Genomic DNA, 16,006 nt, shown 5'->3' with positions numbered 1-16,006 from the left:
GACGTGGTTCTTATATTTTGGGAAATATCATTTTTCCTTCTCATCTTGTGCATTAAGTCTCCCCTTACGCGCAGTTCTTTGTGACATTTCCGAAATCTACCCCTTTTCCTAGACCTCTCCAGTCCTTTTCCTTCCCCCGTATTCCTACCCTTCAATCCTTCTGCCTAAAGAAGGAGCTTCTGGCTCTGAGAGCTCGCCTAATTACAACCTTCTTTTATGTGTGTGATCTGCCACCACTTCTTGAGTAGATTTTTTATCCATCCAATTAAATTATTTTGTCAAAAATTGATCGTTTTCATTGTTACATTTTGACTATCTGGGTGAGATGAAAATGGGACCATACCCAAAACTAGTCATTGAGTAGATAAGGTGGAATTTGCAACTTTGGCTGGTTTTCCATTGTATTGATTAACAAAGTTGCTGCCCAGCAATTACTCTAGCATTCTGGAAGTTTGTAATATTCCTTAGTTCTTCAAGTTGTATTTTGATTTAATGTTTTGTGTAATTGTGTCAGTTCTCTGAAATTTTCTAATATTGCTATTGCAGGGTGGATCTTTCCTGTCTTATGGTTACTTTTGAATGAGTTGGAAAAGTATTGTATTAACTTTACTTATTGTTCTTTGATATGTCTTGTGCTAGTAGTAAATGCTCGTATACGGTACAAACATAAAAAGCTTCACAGTTCCCATGACATTAAGAGATGATGTAATATTAAAAGTATGACATAAGGAATTAAGGTATCTTGTTTGTTAAATATTGTATAAAGAAGTATACAAACATATTTTAAAAAAAGATGCTGTGACTTACCAAACGGGAAAGCACTGTTAGATAGACACACAAATACATATACACCTTTCCCCCAAAGAAAAAGAAAATTGATGAAAAATCTAAAAGAAATAGAGGGCTGTCCATAATTTTTTCTTCATTTAAGATGTTGGTGATTTCTGGAATCCAGCCATGTGAACTCATTGGTGTTAGTAATTAAAGGCATGGATAGACTTTCTTGAAGACTTTACCAGAATAAACGGTAATTACACAAGTCAGTTGCAAGTCAAAGATACTTCATTGAGAGTTCTGTTTTGACATAAACTGAACAACCTTACACATTTTAATTGACAGAGAACTGTAACAGGTGTAGAATATAATGTGTAACAGGCTCACAGTATAAGATGTAAATGTATAAAAATATTTTGACTTTAAAATAAACCGAACGATAAAAACAACATTATCCAGTATATTTAAAATATTTTTATGTTACAATGATATCCAATTATTTTATGTGTGCAATAACTGAAATCATTATATTGCAACTTCTGATGGCTCCACCCCTACAATGAATGATGTTCAGTCCTGGAATTTTGAGGTGATTAACCCAGATGGAGATGTGAAGTGGTCTTCTTTGAGGAGAATGGCCAAGCTCTTCTGCAAACCCTGGAGCATAGAAAGAATCAGCTGAAAAATGCAAAAAATTACTATATTTCAAAGGAGACAATAATTGTATATTTATTTGTGTGAAACTGCGTACATGCAAACAATGACCATGTCTCCCTTGTAACGAAAATCACAATACTATCAGTGACGAAGCTTGTAAAAATATCTTCCACAGTTTATTGCGGAATCATTTTTGTTTCTTCCATCCTTAATCAGAGGGCACAATTTTAATTATGAATGCTTTCATCTATACATTTGGCCATCTTCAGAAACCATAAAACTGCATGTGGTGAACGGTATGTCCACTACATGTGTTGTCATACTAAACCAGAGAACTCTGTTCACCATATGATGCCTAAGTCTTATTGTCTCTGAAGATGGACAAAATGGCCACAATTAAATGTGTATTCTGTAAATGGACCTAAAAGAAATGAAAATTATTGTATAATATATGTCAATCACTTTTTCCCATAGGCAGAATACTATTTGTACCAAAAATTCCAATTTCAGATTGGAATGTATATCTCAAAGAAAAGATAAATGCCAGTGGTGATGGCATGTTTATAGCTGTAAAAAAAATACTGTAATATCTAGAGTGGTTAGCACAGATTCTGAATGTGAAATAATTTGGCTTTGAATGAATGTTAAATGTGGATCAAATATGGTCATCAAATGCAGTTATAAATCTTCTGCCTGAGGAGCAAGAGCATCAGAACATTTGAAGGAAACTTTGGGAATATTTCAGATAAATTTCTTTCTCATGTTGTAGCATTAAGAGTAGTAATATAGTATTAATTGGAGATTTTCAACTTACCAGCTACAGACTGTGAAACTTGAGTGATTAAGTTGGGTAGTAGGGACAGAGAATCATTGAAATTGTCATAAATGCCTTTTCCAACTGACTCATGAGGTAACATATTAGATCTCTTTGCATCTACAGGCCTGAACTGTTTGATACAGTTATCATAGAATGGGGAATCAGTGATCACAAATCCATCATAGTATCACCAAACATCATTGTAAATAGGAATATAAAGAAATTTAGGATGAACTGTTTGATACAGTTATCATAGAATGGGGAATCAGTGATCACAAATCCATCATAGTATCACCAAACATCATTGTAAATAGGAATATAAAGAAATTTAGGATGAAATTTTTGGATTAGCAAGATAAATAAGAAACAAATTTCAGAATACCTGAGAGGTCAGCATGAAAATTTCATCTCCAGCACTAAAAATGTCGAGCATGAACGGGCAAAGTTGATGTCTGTAATGGTGTCTGTAAATAAGTATATCAGTAATATGTATAAGAGATTAAGCCTATCCTGTAGGGGTTGTTGGCAATGCCAAGTACAGATGATGAAAATACACTCTGGATAGGTATGTGCTGAGCAAAGTTGTGGTTCAACAGCCTTGTCAGAAAGCTGCTACCAAATAAAAAGATAGCTTCACTGCAAATTTAAATGTTGTAAAAGCCTTGCAGACAAACAAAAATTGAACAAAGCCAAAATCAGTGTAAGGAGAGCAATTCATGAAGTATTCAATTAATTTTAAAGTAAAATTGTATATATTGATGTAACAGAAAATCCTAAGAAGTTGTGGTCTTACATTAAATCAGTAGAAAGATTGAAGCAATCCACCCAGACACTCTGTGATGAAAGTGGCATTAAAACAGAAGATGACACAGGGAAGACAGAAATACTAAATGTCATTTCACACATGTGTTTCTCTGAGGAAGGTCACACCATGTTCTTGCTTTAAATCAGTGCACAAATGTCAGTGACAGATATCAAAATAAGTGACTGTGGGATAGAAAATTAATTGAAATTCCTCAACAGAGAAAAGACCACTGGACCTGAAGAGATACAAGAACTGTTTTACGTACAGTATGCAAAAGATCTTGCTCCTCTTGTATCAGCAGTGTACTGTAGGTTTCTCGTGGAGGGAAGTGTTCCTAATGATTGAACCAAAAAAAGGGCAGACAATTTGCATTTTCAAGAAGGGCCAAAACAGATGCACAGAAGTATAGGCCTAAGAGGTGCGACAATAAAGTAATGAGACTGATTTTCTTTGCAAGATGGGGAAACCCTGCAGGCTTGCGTGGGCACAATATCTTTGACCTTGATCTATAAGTTGTTTCTAGTCCAAGCAGCACATCGATACAACTGCTCAGTCGTGAGTTGTGCTGTAATAAGTCAACATGCGTTTGTGTATCTTGTCACAGAAATGGAACCGCTAATAAGTTGACAAGTGTTTGTGTCTCTTATCACAGAAATGGAACCACATAATATTGCGCAACGGTATGCCATTTCTTTTTGCTTTAAATTGGGTGAAAACGTGATGACAACTTATGGTAAACTTCAGAACGCATTTGGAGAGGAGGTTATGTCAAATAGCTCAAGTTTTTCATTGGCATAAAATGGTTATTGAAGGTGGAATGAATGTTGAAGATGAAGACCACAGTGGACGACCATCAACCTCATGGACGGATGTCGACTTGGCCAGGGTGCGTGAACTTGTATGATCTGTTTGAAGATTATCCGTGAAAATGATTGCAGAAGAACTGAACATCAGCCGAGAAATGATTTATCTAATAACAACTGAAGATCTTGGTATGAGAAAGATTTGTGCAAAAAAGGTCCCCAAAAATCTCGCGCTACAACAGCAAGAAACACGCAAAAATGTGGCAGCTGATCCGTTAGAGCAAATGGAAATCAACCCAGAATTGTTGAGCCATGTTATCACTGGTGATTAATGTTAGTTTTTTCAGTACGATCCAGAGACAAAACACCAAAGTTCGCAATGGTGCTCAAAGGGATCACCCAGACCAAAAAAAGCTCACATGTCAAAGTCAAAAGTGAAATGCATGCTTGTGTGCTTCTTTGATTCCAAGGGAATTGTTCATAAAGAGTGGGTGCCTCCTGGACAAACAGTTAACCAATATTACTACAAAGAAATTTTCGAAAGACTTCATAAAAGAGTTCTTTGTGTCTGTGCCAACATTGCTGTTAATTGGATTCTGCATCACAATAATGCGCCATCCCATACTGCTCTGTCAGTACAGCAATTTTTAACCTCAAAACAAATTTCAGTACTACCACAGCCACCTTATTCACTAGATATTGCTCCGTGCGACTTTTTTCTATTTCCAAGAGTCAAAACGGCGGTCAAGGGACACCATTTCCAAGCAACACAAGATGTCCAAAAAGCTGTGACGAGGGTCTTGGAGGATATTACAGAAGATGAGTTCCAGAAATGTTACCATCAATGGCAGAAATGCTGGAAAAAGTGTGTGCAATCAGAAGGGAACTACTTTGAAGGAGACAACAGTAAACTTGACTAAAATGGTAAGCAACATTTTTTTTCACATCAGTCTCATTACTTTATTGTCACACCTCGTATATCTCTGAGGTCGGTCTGTTGCAAAATTTTGGAACATATTTTACGCTGACATATGATGACATTTCTGGAGCCCAAAAATCTACACTGTAGGAATCAGCATGGGTTCCAGAAACAAGGATTGTGTGAATCTCAACTCACTTTGTTGGTCCCCAAGATCCAGAAAGTGGTAGACATGAGTGTCCAGGTTGATGACATATTCCTTGACTTCTGGAAGATGTTTGGTACAGTTGTGTGCTGTTTTCTAATGACCAAAATATGAGCTTACGGGATATAAGACAAGTAGTGTGACTGGACTGAAAAGTTTCTAGCAGACAGAATACCTGCACATCATTCTCAATGAAGAGAAATCTTCAGACATAAGAGTAACTTCAGGCATACTCCAAGGGAGTGTTGTTGGACCATTGCTTTTCACACTATATGTAAATGACTAGTGTATAACATTGGAAGTTCTGTGAGGCTTTTCATGGATGATGCAGTTGTGTACAGAGAAATTGCAATGGAACATTTTTAGCGAAATGCAGGAAGACATGCAGAGGATCAACACTTGGTGTAATGATTGGCAGTAGACCCTCAACATTAACAAATATAACATATTGCACATATATATGTAGAAAGACCCATTATTGTATGATTACACAATTGCAGATAAATGACTGGAACCAGTCACATCCATAAAATATTTAGGGGTATGCTTAAAAAGTGATTGAAAGTGGAATGACCAGATAAAACTAATCACAAGTAAGGCAGATTCCAGATGGAGATTCATTCGAAGAATCCTCAGGAAATGCGGTCCAGTCACAAAGGAAGCAGCTTATGAAGCCATCATTTGACCAGTACCTCAATATTACTTTTCAGTCTGGAATCTGTACTTGAGAGGATTGATAGAGGAAACAGAGAAGATTGAAAGGAGAGTAGGCATTTTGTTACAGATTCATTTCATAGGCTTCGAAGCATCGTGGAGATACTCAGCCAACTCCAGTGCCACAGTGCCAGATGATACAACAGAGGCATTCTGCATCATGGTGTGGTTTACTGTTAACATTCTGAGAGCAGATGTTCTTAGAAGAGTTAATCAATATACTGCTTCCTACTATGTATATCTCATGAAAAAACCATGAAGTTAAATTCAAGAGATTCTAACTCACATGGAGGCTTACCAACAATCATTATAATCTGGGATCTATTCACAGCTGGAATAGGAAAAGCACAGTGGCACACAAAGTACCCTCTACCATACTGTAAGGTCACTTGCGAACTATAGAGGTAGATATAGGAATTTGTACACTGAACCAGTATCTTCTGATGGTTGTTGTAGATAGCCCTGGAGATATACAGTGTGTTTGCAAGTTGTTCGAACAACTCTCTAATCCTGAATTGAAAGAAACTGGAAGGCTTCAACCGCTAGTCATTTGTTTCCAGTTCAGCCAGTGTTGCCTAACTGACAGTACTGTCTGAGGTATCCTTTGTCTGCTGTGTCACTGTGCTGTACTTCACTCTATTTTGCACTGTTTCCTTTCCTTCTAATAAGTGTACATAATTGTTGCAGTTATGTTCTTTATTAAACATGCCAATACATAAGACAATTTCAGTTTCAGTTATAAACAATATTTAAGTCTTTTTTACCTCGGTACATGAATTCTGCTTTTGCTGAAGCATGAAGCATAAATTAAGGTGCCTGTAATGTGGGAGGCACATGGAGCTTGTTCCCTCCTCCCCTCTTCCCCCACATAGCTCCTCATCCCATGGTGGTCTGTGTGGGGGTTGGGCTTATTTCCTCTGCTCACCACAAAACCCTCAGGTATTTGGCCAACTTACACTTAACACACTATACTTGGCTCAAGCAATTAATTTAAGAGTAATTTTATGGCTTGTTGTTTGTAAGGTGTCATTACTAATTGGGCTACCACAGTGGCTAAGGAATCATATTATTGTGGTTTACTGCAATCTGCAATTTGGTCTTTAGGAATTCAGTATTATTTGAAATGAGTGGATTGCTACTCATCGCACAGAGTATGTATTAAATGGCAGGCGAGGACATTGAAAAGACTGCTAGATGTTATCAGCTGCTGGACTAAGTCCTTGCCAGATACAGCCAAAGCACACATACATTCACAAGTCACATACAGTGCATGAATTATGCATGTGGATATGGATGTGTTTTGGCTACATCTGACAAGGGACTTAGTCTGATAGCCAATAATATCTAGCAGTCTTTTCAATAAGCTTGTCTGCCACTCAATACCCTTTCTGTGTGGTTTGATTTTTCATTATTTATTACACTTATTTGTAAAAATTGGGGCACTTTGTGAGCTCTAATAATGAGAGCATAGTGTATGCTATACGAACTTAGCTAAAAGTGAAATTATTAAAGAAATGTCAGAGGACATAAGATGCTAATTGTCCCAAGAAAAATTCTTAATCAAGTAGCTTCAAATATTGCAGGAAGTTTGTTACCAAACAGAAATTCTGAGTGTATTTTTCCCGTATTTATCAGATTTTGTTCCCTTAAATAGAAATGCAATATACTTGACACATGTCAAAATGAAAAAAATGTTTTACTTTGATATTTTTTGTATTAGTAGAGAAGGGTCTTTTCAATTTTTGAAATCTGTGAGTTATATTTAGTCAAGTAATTTTGATAATAAGCAAAATCTGGTGTTTGTAATTCAAATGAAGCCAAGTATACTACTTGTGTCAGAGAGCTACTTTTAGTTTTTGGTGAGGTATCTACTCAAGAGATGAATTCACTAAGCCGATTGAGAAGGACGTAGGTTGCAGTAAGTACTGGGAGAAAGCTTGCTCAGGATAGAGTAGCATGGAGAGCTGCATCAAACCAATCTCAGGACTGAAGACCACAACAACAACAACATCTACTAGAAAAAAAAAATAAATCAAAATGCATAGAACAGATGCACATATAGGGTAGAGTGTATCCTGACACACTGTCTAAATAGATGCAGCGACAAGTGCCAACAGTGCAGAATTAGGACAACTACATCAGGCTTTTCTTTTCATGATAATGTCATGAAAACTAAAATCTGTGTCATAATTGTTTCATACTGGTTGTTCTGAGAACGGACCTGTCAATGTATTTGTGAGATATTATAATTAATTTTGACTTAACAAATAATGTCCTTTCATACTTCAGTGTTTTTTAATAGGATACTTCAGTCACACATATGATATATATTAATTTTTTCCTTTCCTTAATAAACATATAGAATTTTTTGGTGTATACCTGTCTATTCCTCTTCTTCTTCTTCCTCTTCCTCTTCTTCCTCCTCTTCTTCCTCTTCTTCAACCTCCTCTTCTTCAACCTCCTCCTCTTCAGGCTCAGGTTGGAACTTGGGTTCTTCAATTTCCTCATCTTCATCAACAGGCTTCACTTCCTCTTCCTCGGGGCTGTCTGGGTCTCCCTTCTTCTTGCCTGGCCTCTCACCAAACCATTTGGGCAGCTTGGCTGTGGGGATAATGCTTTGCATTATGATTTCAATAATTAGTGCCAAAATAGCTGACTAGAACAAACCGTGTTTTGGCCAAGAATATTTCCAAATATTATGACAGTGATTCAGTAAGTGAAGTTTACAAGCTGTAACAATGTAAATTTATTCAGATGTTACCTGTGAACAACAGAATGCCCTGATAGATATTGCATCTTCAAATTGTTGCATTTTAGCAGGAAAGAAGTAAGTGTTAAACACTTGACTACCTGAAAGTCATCTAGCTTATTTTATGCATTACCCAAGGATTACATGCTGTCAGGCACACTGACTGTCCAGCTATGGAGACAGCTTGACTAGTGCAGTTAGTAGTACATTGCTTGGAAAGGGCAGGGACATGGATTCCAGTCATTGTGTGACACACTATTGTAACTTGTTGCAATGATGAGTACATACCACTGTTTTTTTCTTATTTCATAGGTATTACCTCCGATAACTATTTTAGTCTGTCATAAAACCTAGCACAGTCATTACATTTCCACTGAGGGGAATTAGCAATAAACATCACACCATCATCATCCTCATTTCCCCTCTATCCAGCATCTGGTCGGGATGGGGTATCAATGGTACTTCACTACTTTTCTGTCTTTCCACCATTCTTCTTCCACAGTTTGGTTCCATAGCAGGTTTCTCCTCCTTAAACTCATCTCTATTGTATCAATCCATCTTGTTCTCGGTCTTCCTCTTGGCCTCTTGCCCTCAATCTTCAACTCTATCATTCTTCTTAGTATTCTTCCATCTCCCACCCTCTTCACATGCCCAAAACATTTTAATCTATTCTTTTCAATTTTCTCAGTCAACTTCTCCACTCCAGTTTCCTTCCTAACATATTCATGACCAGCTGCAGTGGCCAAGCAGTTCTAGATGCTTCAGTCATGCCTCAGGCATGGATGTGTGTGATGTCGTTAGGTTAGTTAGGTTTAAGTAGTTCTAAGTTCTAGGGAACTGATGGGACCTCAGCTGTTAAGTCCCATAGTGGTTAGAGCCATTTGAACCATTTTGAACATCTTCATTTTTCACTCTGTCTCTCCTAGTCTTCCCTAGCATACTTCTCATAACTTCATTTCACTGGATTGTATCCCACTCTCCTCTCTTCTGGTCACAGTCCAAGTCTCTGAGCCGTAAATTAGTATGGGTGTGAAGTAAGTCTTGTATAGCACCAGCTCGCACCTCATTAGCACTTCCCATCCCCACACCAAGCCCTTCACACACTGGTAAAATGTACTGCTCTGATGTATTCTTTTGCTGATTTCTGTCTCCAAACGAGCATTCCCCATTAATACACTTCCCAAATATTTAAAGTTGTCCACTATTTCAATATCCTGTCCCTTAACATGAATTTGTCCCTTGTCCTCTCTATCCCCTCTGGTTACCACCATGGTCTCACTTTTCTCCACACTAAATCTCATTCCATATTTCTTGACCTTATCATGTGGATGGCTATTTATTTTTGTACCTCCTTACTGCTTGTTCCCCACATCACAATATCATCAGCAAATATTAACAGCTTCATCCTCATCCTCTATGGGCTTCTTTCACCTCTTTGACTATTACATCCATCACCATTATAATTAGTTGTGATGATATCACACTTCCTTGTCTTAGTCCCATAACATTCTTAAACCATGCAGATCTTCCAACTGGTGTCTGCACACGAGTAGAGCTTTTTTCATACATTGCCTGGATGGATGACTTCAAGTGTTTGCTTTCCAACTCACTTTTTCTTCAAGGTTGCCCATGCCTTTTCCCTGGGAACACTGTCATATGCTTTCACTATGTCAAGAAAGGTCATCACCAGATTTTTCATCTCATCAAACTACAAAATACTGTGAACTGTTTAATTTTCTTTGGTAACATGCTTTTAAATTTCCCAGAAAAAGAAAAAATGAATTCTGTGTCTAACTTGGTACAATATTTCATTGTTAACTGCATTCTTTCTTCATGTCATCACATCTTGTAAACATGAACAATGACTTACTTAACACACTATAAGTTATCTCAGTAGTCAGTGTGGAATGCATTGTTTTTAACCCAGATGCAAAGTCCCCAGTGAGATGCTACACTAAGTAGCATGGATGAAATCAGAGTTGTTGATCACCCTCATACATCAGTGCTACACAGAGTCTGATGTTGGTTCTTGATTATCAGAGCTGTGCCATTCTCAATGCCTACACAGTTGTTATTGCAGCTAGTGTTCCAGTTCTGCACCTTTTTTTCATTTGATGTAATATTACCTCTCTATTCATCAACAAATAGGCAGTAAACTATACCAAGTGAGGCAATCTTTGGATGTGTAAGGTTGACCACATTGCAAATCCTATTTTTGTAAGTTCTGTCGTCTTATGGATTGAGTGTCAAAAGATTAAAACATCAGTTGGTGTTTGTGAGTACTTTTTATTAAATTATGTGTCATAAAGTTATTCTCCTCTGCATAACAAATACTTTATAATAACTACTATTAGGAGTGCTGAAATAAGAACTGTGATTTGTAATTTAACCTTGTTCATAACAACTAAGAGCCTATAAGGCTGTTCATTAGATTAGGAATAAATAACAGTTATAATTCCTAGTGATGTGTTTATTCAGTGTATTCCTTATAACTGAAGAATCAACAGTTCCTCTCTGATAGTTTTCTTTGTTTGATTTTCTTTTTTCTTTCTTCCCATAAACCTTTTAAATGTATCATTATCATCTCATAAATAATTATGATATAGGAGGGAAGCTATTTATTCTAGAAGACCTTGATTACTTGATTGTCTCTATATTAGTTATTGGCTCTCAAGTGTGACATCAAACACTGATTTATAATTGGGGGAAAATACTGCCGTTTCATTTTGTGGACATATTTTTATGGGACGTAATACTTTTAATGAATATTTCCATATGCTTTACCAAGAATTTTCGAGGCATACTATACCTTTCGGTTTCTTCTTTGTCATAGATGTCTTTATAAGTATTACTCACAGCTTTTAGGGAATAGTTGCTGATATGTTTGTAAAGCAGGCAGTAAAAATTGAAATTTTATGATCTGCATCTGCACCCAAAATCTGCATATTAATCACATTTGCTGCTGTCCTGTAAACTAAGCCCTTCAGTGAACAATGGAACAAATTTCTAAGATTATTCCTGTTGTAAATGTTTGTAGTTTGAAAACATTATGTACCTGTAGGAAAACTGTAATCTTGTTCATCAAGAGACTACATAAGAGCTCATTAAAAATAGTAGCCATTAGGAAGCAGCCAGCAAAAGTTACCAGCTATTGTTTGTCAAGGCCTTCTGTGTTCATTTTATGAGATGATGGAAAATGCAGGATGGAATAATAACTATATTATGAAAAGGATAGTTGCTACTCACCATCTAGTGGAGATGCTGAGTCGTAGTTAGGCCTATCGGTGTCTCAGCATCTCCACTATGTGGTGAGTAGGAACTATCCTCTTCACAATATTGTCATTTTGTCAGATGAAATTGATTATAATATGACACAATCCAAGGAGTTAAATAAAGCTAAACAAACAGTGTGACTGCTACCTTTGATTATTTTTCTAGAACCAACAACATAGCAATCTTAAAATGAAGTTCTGCACAATGATAAAATGCCCCCATGGAGGGCAACCTGATAAAATAAACATTATACTGCATTGTTACAAAGTATTTTTCAGCTGCATTTATCAAAATTCGTTATTATGTGAAATAATTTAACAGTAAATTGCATAGAAAACAAAACTTATACAGTCCCACATTCAGCTTGACATTATTACTATAAAAGCACATTAAGTTATAACATGCATTCAAGGAAAGAAATCTGGAGTATTGTGATTCAAGTTATAAGTTAAAAACAGCAAAAATTCTCTCACAATTCAGTTGCAGTGGTACGAAAAAACAAACTGAGGAAGATCAGTCATTTGGGCACAACATACTCACACATTATAACAAAACTAAAGAAAAATTGGCTCAAAATACTGATCTTGGTTTTAGAACCTTTTCACTGAGAAGAATGACATATTAGGAAGTTATAATCATCAGTATTAGTCTTAAAATAATAGTTTTAGTTTCTGTCATTAAGTGAATATTTCAGTTTACTCCTGATGACAGCAGATTATAACTGCGGTAGTTTATTTCACTGCGGGATCTAATGTACTTAAGGAAGACAATGACTCCTAAAACAACATAGTTCAACCATATTTACAGTTTGAATCATTGCAAATCTTGGTGAGAGGCAAATCAGTGAGTTGACAAATTTTACATATTTTCATTCAATAACGTGATATAGAATAACTTCCTGGGGTAACTCATCATTAAGAAAGAAAGTCTCCAACTCTCAAGAATGTGCTGTTAAGAATAATATGTGGTTCTCACCCACAGTCATCTTATAGACATATATTTAAGAATTAGGCATTACATTTTGGTTCTGTTTGCATTTGTGATTAGGTGCAATCTGCTGGTTCATTACTTATCATGAACTACAGTTTTATATTTTTATTTCCCCTGTAATGATATGTTTGAGTGTGCAGATGATATCATTTGTACATACATTTCCACAGTTTGGAAATGTTTCCAGTTGTTACAGTAAATAATTTGCATTGACACATATAGTACTGGTAGTATTCTTTCCATCTTAGCTCAGTTGCCTCACAGACTGTAAGACCAAAGAAAAGGAATATTTCTTCAGAAAATAAATGATTGGAATATTTATGAGACAAATTATCATTTGTCTGGAAAAGCCCCTGTTGATCAGCTAATTATGAACAATTGGGGGTCCTAAAGTTTAATTCTGTGCAATGTAGTCATGTCGTAAGAATCTTTCCAGTCACAGAGTTGTTTCAGTTGTTCTAATTTAAGCATTCATTATTAATAACCATCTGTAACAATCATCTTATACTATCTAGTTCACAAGATGAACCTGCACTTCAGAATTCCTTTTTCGCAACTACTCACTTTGTGAAGCATACATCTGCTCCCCAAACAAGAAACATCATACATTAACAATATATTCACAACACTTACGCAAATGAGTGGCATTCTATTTTTAAAATTTTCAGTGAGCGATTGAAAATAATTCATCAGCTATATGTGACGAGCACCTTCAGTTGTGCTTATCTCCCCAAAATGTATCAGTGTTTACAGCAGAGATAGTACCCATCATCATGTCAAGCATCTAGGACCGCAACGAGATGCATACCACATCGGACTTGGGAAGTGTACTGGCTCTTAACACCCCAGAAGTATGGAGGAACAACATTCATTTTAAGAACATAATACAAAATGTGGTTGAGCTATAGAAGTATGAAAATTCACTGAACTTTCTCTGGATACCACCTTACCCAGACACCCAACAAAATGGGTCTTGGACCTTCTCGCAAATGATGTACCATACAACACACAGTTGTTTTACCATGATTTCAATGTATCCAACAACATCCCTGAAATTTTAATATGTGAAAAGAGGAGTGGAAAGAAATATAGTGTTGCAGAGATAATGCCATAATTTGCAACCCATACCCTCTAAAGATCATGGTTTACAGATTTAGCATTTGCTAGACTGCACCTAATGTCCATCAAGACAACTTTCCTAGTCACTTTCATAGAGTAGGCATCAGAGACTCCCCTATTCTTTCCTCTGACTACTGCAGAAGATGATATAAATCGTGTATTCTCTTTGTCTGAAGAATACCACAACCAGCAACTCAATTTGTGCAAGAGACTAAGCATATTGAAACACCAGCTGACCACTAGTATCACCATTATCCTTGCACTGCACTACAAAAAAGACTGAAGAAAATCATCATAGACTTTTAAGAGATTGTAACCTTGAGTGCCTTGTCTCATGGAGAGATTCTGTAGCATTCCCTGGGCTATGGGTTAAGTGATAGTATTTTGTCTGCAGGTTGTTTAATGTCGTCTTGTGGAAGTCATCATATAACCAGAAGATACTGTAGCAGTTTCACTAAGGTTAGAGTGTTTTATTTGTATTATTCCTTACCTTTTTTTATAATCTAAAAGAACTGTATTAGTTGTCAGTGAAAAAGATGTTATTATTAACTGTGTGCTCTGAATGTTCTGACAAGATCATTTTTTAATGTTAAGATTCTATATAAGGGACTGTTAAATTACAATATAAAACACATTGTCTGATAATGTTAACCTGACAAGGGGCAATTTGTAGAGCTAAGAAATTTGTAGTTCATTTTTCTCAGTATTCGGAATATATAATCTTAAATGATTACCATGTATTATCAACATTGCTCTTGAGTTTATTGTGACATGCATAGATTTTTGCGCAGAAAAAAAATTCCCAGTGGATAAAAACATTACTTGAAATATGAAAGAAAGCAAAAATTTTAAATCAGTTTTAGCAGTTTGCTTTTCTCAATGAATGTGATTTGTAAACTACAAAGTTATTTGATATAATGTAACATTTTAGTGTTCACTAATTTTCAAATAAAATGCTTTGCTGTCATTTGAATTTGGTATTTACTGTTAAAACATCACAATGAATCTATATGCAAGTGTTTGTTAAGAGTGAAGCATAGGCTCCTGAGAAAGCTCTACTGATATAGTTGTTTTAAGAAAGAGTTAACTGCTAATTAACTGCAAGTTTAATTTTGTTGCTTTTTTCCTATGCCAAGCTACTGCAAAAACATATTAAAATCGCAAAAAAATGTTACCTCCATTGTAAAAAATTTTCTTGAACATAACTTACATTTTTGTCTTGAATCAAATTCGGTAGCCTTATCGGTCCACTGCTTCTCCAGGACTTCTTTGTTTTGTTCAGCTAAACCCTGAAGGGGAAGACCAAGCAGCCACGCATTGTATTAAATGGGAGCACACAATCAGTCATACAAATGCATCAGGAGTCAGATATGTTAGTTTTGCTGTGTTGTCATTCTTCCACAGAGAGATGGCAATACGAGTTTGCAACCGGTGCTGTTCTTAAAAAAAGAAATTAATTAAATCAAAGTGAAAAGACATTGCACGTGCACATGCTGTATGGTTTCATAAGGACCCACAGATGCAACCTGTTAGCTTTCACGTCATCGGCAGGGAAAGAGAACTATATAGGCTGTAGTTACAACAAAAAAGATCAATTTTGATGGCACAATTATTCATCTGTGTTATGTGCCAAAACAGTGAAATGAACAAGGCAATGAATTTAACAACTCTCTTTAGACGAGAATGTGGTTATTTATCCAGATTTAGTAATTACAGAGAAGAAATATAGTGAATTATTTTCTATTTTATGTTTTTTGTTATTCTTTACTTTGAATTAAGGCAAAAAATAGGAAAGAGTATTGTTTGAAATCAGAGGAACAAAAATCTTCTTTTAGCTTGCAGATGAAGGAACATAAACAAATATGAATAAATATCTGCAATAAATTGCTTTTCCAGAGCTTTTGAATCATTTGTTCTTTTGAGAAATTGATAGAACTGAGATTCATGCAGTCATTCATTCAATTAAAGGATGAATTGATTAGCAAATTCATCTTTAGCTGCTTATGTAGAAACTTCAAACAAGAAACTGATAAATTCTAAATATTATACAGGTTGGTTTCCTTTTCTGAAAGAATACTTTTGACATTCTGGTCCAAGCTGCCAGAGTTGATGGTCATGTGTGGATGAAATATGCATGTTTGTGTGAATGAATGGGTGTGCATGTTTCTCTTTCTTTTTCTG

At 36.0% G+C, this 16,006-nt stretch overlaps 1 protein-coding gene across 4 annotated transcripts in view; it reads right to left on the bottom strand.

Moving 5' to 3' along the window:
* Positions 1–1,214: 1,214 nt before the first annotated feature.
* Positions 1,215–16,006, bottom strand: part of LOC126412359 (troponin T) — a 44,685-nt gene continuing 29,893 nt past the window's right edge. For 2 of the 4 annotated variants that reach the window (XM_050081915.1, XM_050081917.1), the window contains exons 11-12: positions 8,074–8,295; positions 1,215–1,431 (exon numbers count right to left, since the gene is read on the bottom strand). In XM_050081915.1, the coding sequence (XP_049937872.1) occupies positions 8,078–8,295 (218 nt within the window). In that variant the 3' untranslated portion in view covers positions 1,215–1,431; positions 8,074–8,077. Of the gene's footprint in view, positions 1,453–8,073; positions 8,296–15,035; positions 15,115–16,006 lie in introns of all 4 variants that reach the window. The other 2 variants (XM_050081916.1, XM_050081913.1) reach the window with 2 other exon arrangements.

This window comes from Schistocerca serialis, chromosome 7 (assembly GCF_023864345.2).
Source record: "Schistocerca serialis cubense isolate TAMUIC-IGC-003099 chromosome 7, iqSchSeri2.2, whole genome shotgun sequence".
Lineage (NCBI taxonomy): Eukaryota > Metazoa > Arthropoda > Insecta > Orthoptera > Acrididae > Schistocerca > Schistocerca serialis.
The sequence above is the reverse complement of the archived record's forward strand: the minus strand, read 5'-3'. Positions and strand labels throughout refer to the sequence as shown.